Genomic DNA, 4,921 nt, shown 5'->3' with positions numbered 1-4,921 from the left:
GCTGCGCACGCGTGTGGCGCAGCGCTAGCTGTGCTGTCTTTGCCGTCTCTGTCGTCTGGGAAGCGGTCGGCGGTAGCGGTTAAGGGTGCGTGGGATTGCAGCCTCTGCTGAGCGGCGAGACCTGCCGGCCAGGAGCCGCCCCGGCCGTTCTCCGCCCGCAGGCGACCCAGAGGCGCGCAGGGGCTTGTTTCCCTCCGCCCAGGCTGCCTTTTGCAAGGCCGCGGCTCGCCTCCGGCGGCAGGAACGGCTGGTGGTAGGTCTCAGCCGCCGCTGGAAGAGCTCGGAGGGGCTGGGAGCGGGGGCAGAGCTGCTCTTAGGGGAATGGGGAGAGGACTTCAATTTTCACAGTTCAGTGCCACACCACAGCAGGCTCTACTATCCCGGCCTGGCCCTGCGCGCCCTCTCCTCATGCCCCTGGCCGCTCGGCCTGTTAATACGGAGACAGCGCTTTTCGTCCGGGGAGGTGAGTTGTCTTGAAGGATCGCTGAGTTCAACTAAGACCTTTTTTCTTTTTGTTTCAGAGTTCCTGTGCGTAACCCAGATCAAGAGTTCTTGTCACCTCTCCCTTTTCAGCGTTTGTAAGAGAACTGAGAAAATGGTGAATGTTCTGAAAGGTGTCTTGATTGAATGGTTAGTAACAGCACTTAGTGTCTTTCATTATTTCAAAGTCTACTTATTTCTTTAGAGCTGGAAATATTCAAAGTAACTTAATAGTCTATAAAGAAAACAAGCTAATTGTATTGAGGAGGAGTGATGCTGAACAAGCAGATGAGAGGAGTGCGGCCTTTCAGGAAAGGAGAGACGCAGTTGTAAATAATCCTGAATCCAGTGTCCTCCTTTTCTTTTCAAGACGTTGTTTTCCACTGATGCTTAACCATTATAGGGTCCCTCTTGTTCTTTATATTGCTTACAAGTAATGTTTTTTTTTAGTTGTTATTCGTGAGCAATGTGTTTTTTCCCCTGATTCTAGAGGGTGATGAAATAATGTTCCATCCTTGTTTTCCTCTCTTTTTTATCAGGTTCAGTCCAAATTCCATTCAAGGCCGATATGTGGCTCTGTAAATCATACTCAAAAGGAGTATGCTTGTAGTTTGTAAAAGTAAGCTTTTGATGTATATGCAGTAAACTGGTTATCTCCAAAGTAGAAGGAAGCATCAGTCATGATGCATAACATTTAGATTGTAACTATGTGAGCAGATTATAACTGCACAAAAGGAGAATAACTTTGATCTTTTCATGATGTGCCTACACGGTGCCTATAGCTGTGAGCTTCTAGCAGCTAACTTCCCAGCTGACTGGACATCAGCCAGATAAAGTCTGGATGCCTAATGACTATGTGTGAGCAGTTGAGCACCTAAATTCTGCAATAACAAAAAGTCTGTCTTCTCAAATTTGGCTTCATGCTAGTACCTTGACAAAGCTTCTGAAGCACAGCAAATTGCCTGCCTGCACCTGACTCTGAGCAGAATTCTTCACTGTCAAGGCAAGAAGTTCTAAAAAAGCATGTTTGTTTGTTTTGTTTTGCACCTTATGTGCATTTTACACACGCCTAAAGACCTTTGTGGTTTTATGTTCAGCTCCATGGCCATGTTCCACTTAGTACTAGTACGGAACTGAATCTCCCTGAATGGGATGGGAATTTTCTATCTGATAATAAATCTACACAGTGTTATGCCATCAGATGTTTTCAGTAGCCCCCTGAGGAAACAGGTGTATGTATGGCTTTGTTTTGCCAGCTCTGGATGGTTTGATTTTGTTTATTTTCTCCCCACCTTTACAGAAGGATAGCCTATGATTGGGCACAAAATTCCATCATAGGAGAAGATGCAGAGTTACTATAAACCTGTCTCCTTTTTTATGCTTTAGATACAATTTTTTACAACCCAATTTTTTGAGCATGCTTAAAATAGCGAAGGGACAGAGTGGAAAAAAATTAGACATTTATGGATGTGTAAATCATAAAAATAATGAAATATTATGCAGAGATCTCTTTTTTTTTCCATATTCTTCTAATAGATAGCTAAACTTTTCTGAAGACTTCATATAAAGGATTGTAATCTTCATGTACTATAATGAGATGAATATTTCTGCTGTGACATAAGTATTTGGCACTATTTACAGTTCTGTATGTTGATTGTATGAAAACCAATCTCTGGCTACTGCTCAACATCACACAGGCTGGTCATACCAGCTAGGATAAAAGCTCACACCATCTAGCACTACTAGTAAGAGTCACTAAACTGCAGCTGAATGAAACAAGTGAAGAAATAAACCTCCTTGCACTCCTCCAAAACGGGGTGTAGAAGAATGGTAGGAATCACATACTTGTGGTATACAATTCTCAACTCTTTGTTTCTCTTCTTACGTGCCAGAGCACATAAATAATGGCTCTTCTAAAGAAAAGATATTTCAGACTATCCCATTCTCCTTTCCTCAAAATTCTTTTGCATGTTGAGAACTCACCTAGTCATGCTTCTGCAGCTTTGAGGCTAAGGTTAAAGGTTGTTTTCTGAGTTTGCTGGGTAACAGGCCGGGAAAGAGTTTGGTCCCATAGTGTGTCTTTGCACCATACATGCATTTAGGTAAGGGTGAATTGGTCTTCATAGTGCATTTAAAAAAAGGAGATGTACTAAGGAGTTCCTTCAAGATTAACTATATTATTAAGAATTCTTTTGAAGAAATACTATGTTGCCAAAACAGGTATGTTCAAAATTTTGAAAGTGTCCTGAGCTACATGATTCTGGTTTCCTGTATTTCTTGCACATTTCCACCAGTTGCTGCAAACAGATAGCAAGTTGTATCAAAGGACATGTTTTTCCTGTTCTGAAAAAAACAGTATCAGAATACTATTGTCTGAATTCTTCAAAACTTCAGTGGATCAGAGAGTTTATTATTTGAAGCCTCTTTATCTAGCTGCTTCATATGATGGAGCTGTTTTGGTTATAGAATCATAGAATTGTCAGGGTTGGAAGGGACCTCAAGGATCATCTAGTTCAAACCCCACCTCCACGGGCAGGGACACCTCACACTGTGCTCAGAGCCACATCCAGCCTGGCCTTAAAAACTTCCAGGGATGGGGCTTCTACTACCTCCCTGAGCAACCTGTTCCAGTGTCTCACCACCTTCATGGTGAAGAACTTCCTCCTAACATCCAATCTGAATCTACCCACTTCTACTTTTGCTCCATTCCCCCTAGTCCTATAACTACCTGACACCCTAAAAAGTCCCTCCCCAGCTTTCCTGTAGGCCCTCTTAAGATACTGGAAGACCACAATAAGGTCTCCTCAGAGTCTTCTCCTCTCCAGACTGAATAGCACCAACTGTCTCAGTATTTCTCCAGTTACCTGTAATCTCAATACTTCCAGAATATTTTCTTCTAAATGCTTAAATTTGACTTAGAAGGTGACATCAGGAAAAGGTTGCAGTGTGATAAATGTACAGTCCTCTATGTGGTACTACCTTGAATGAGATGTCTGTTCTCCTGGATTTGGTTAGCCTTAAACTAAAATATGCTTTAAGAAAACATTTTTATGGCGTTATTGCTGATGATGGGAATGTAAGTTCAAAATTGCCTTACTAAGGATTAGGTTTTGTTGGGATTTTTTTTAAGCTATTTTAATAGCGGCACAGGGGCACTTCTGATAATCAAGCAGGTAGTTCTTATTAGACTTAGTTATCAGTTCATTTTTATCTCTAAACTAATCCAGCAACTTCTTGAAAAGCTTCATAAAGTTTAATTTCAAGACTGGCTCACTTTTTAAATAATACTGATTTCCCAAGGAACTTTGGAAATGTCTTCAAAATAGATTTTTTTGTGTTGTGGGTTCGTTATTTGTTTTTTTTTTAATTGTATCTTACTACAGTGAGGTGGTTCTGATGTTTCTTTGTTTGTACAGTGACCCAGCAATGAAGCAGTTTCTGCTCTACTTGGATGAGTCAAATGCATTGGGAAAGAAGTTCATCATACAAGATCTGGATGAAACTCACGTCTTTGTATTAGCCGAGTTGGTTAACTTCCTTCAGGAGAGAGTGGGCGAGTTAATGGACCAGAACTCTTTTCCTATTACTCAGAAGTAGAAAGACCAGAGCAATAACATTACCGAGAATTTCAGTAGCTTGAGTTGTTACTGTATTAATAGATACACTGTGGTTAGTATGTTCTGCAGGGAAGTGACTACTCCAGAAAATGGATAATTTTCATAGACAAAATACTCTTGAATTGCATTTTCTTTCTCATTTTGAAAAGTCATGGTATCTTTATTAAAGTCTTTAAAAGGATACACTGGAGGAATGACTGATCTCTGGTTTTCCTTTAGGATTTTTGTCTTGCAAGATGGTATGACCTAAAAACTACAGTAGTGTTTCTGTACCAGAATGCTATATGAACACCTCTGACATTTTACAGTCCCGTGGAATTGATTAAATCTGATTATACTGTGACTGAGAGAATGTCTGTTACCCTGTGATTTGTGATTGATGGGACATATCCATAAATTGAAGACATGGTCAGATACTGCTATAAATTAATGAGTTTTATACACTAAAATGAAATTTGGTGTGAGTTTTCTTTGGTGGGGTTTGGTTTGGTTTCCTGGCATTTTACAAGTGCCCCATGCCACTTGTACCAAGTTTATGGTTTCTGTGTTATTCTGGGTTTGGGGAGAGGTGGTGGTAGCCTAGGATTCTAGAGGAGAGGAAGGGGATGGGGACAACAAAATTTCTCCAGATCATCACCTTTTAGTTGTAAATAGTTATTTATATATCAACAATAGCAAATTAAAAGGCTAAGATGAATAAGAAATCAATAGAATATAATTGCTTGCATTTTTCTACTGAACCAAGTCACAGTAAACTACATGATCAGGAAGGAGAAATAAAGATTGGATTGGTTGCTCTGCTTGTGAAGAAGAAACATGATTGG

General features: G+C 40.6%; 1 protein-coding gene across 1 annotated transcript; it reads left to right on the top strand.

The window, feature by feature from the left end:
• Nucleotides 1-4,583, top strand: GTF2H5 (general transcription factor IIH subunit 5). The gene is made up of 3 exons (XM_054396113.1): nt 1-85; nt 522-630; nt 3,897-4,583. The coding sequence occupies exons 2-3, from the start codon at nt 596-598 to the stop codon at nt 4,075-4,077; spliced, it is 216 nt and encodes a 71-aa protein (XP_054252088.1). The 5' UTR covers nt 1-85; nt 522-595; the 3' UTR covers nt 4,078-4,583.
• Nucleotides 4,584-4,921: the final 338 nt, after the last annotated feature.

The sequence above is a fragment of the Indicator indicator genome, chromosome 2, assembly GCF_027791375.1.
Source record: "Indicator indicator isolate 239-I01 chromosome 2, UM_Iind_1.1, whole genome shotgun sequence".
Lineage (NCBI taxonomy): Eukaryota > Metazoa > Chordata > Aves > Piciformes > Indicatoridae > Indicator > Indicator indicator.
Note: the sequence above shows the minus strand (reverse complement) of the source record. Positions and strands in the feature narration are given on the sequence as shown.

Coding starts and splice junctions, on each gene's coding strand:
- GTF2H5 (XM_054396113.1), top strand. CDS start 596: ATGGTGAATGTTCTGAAAGGTGTCTTGATTGAATG. Junction 631..3,896: donor AAAGGTGTCTTGATTGAATG/GTTAGTAACAGC, acceptor TTGTTTGTACAG/TGACCCAGCAATGAAGCAGT.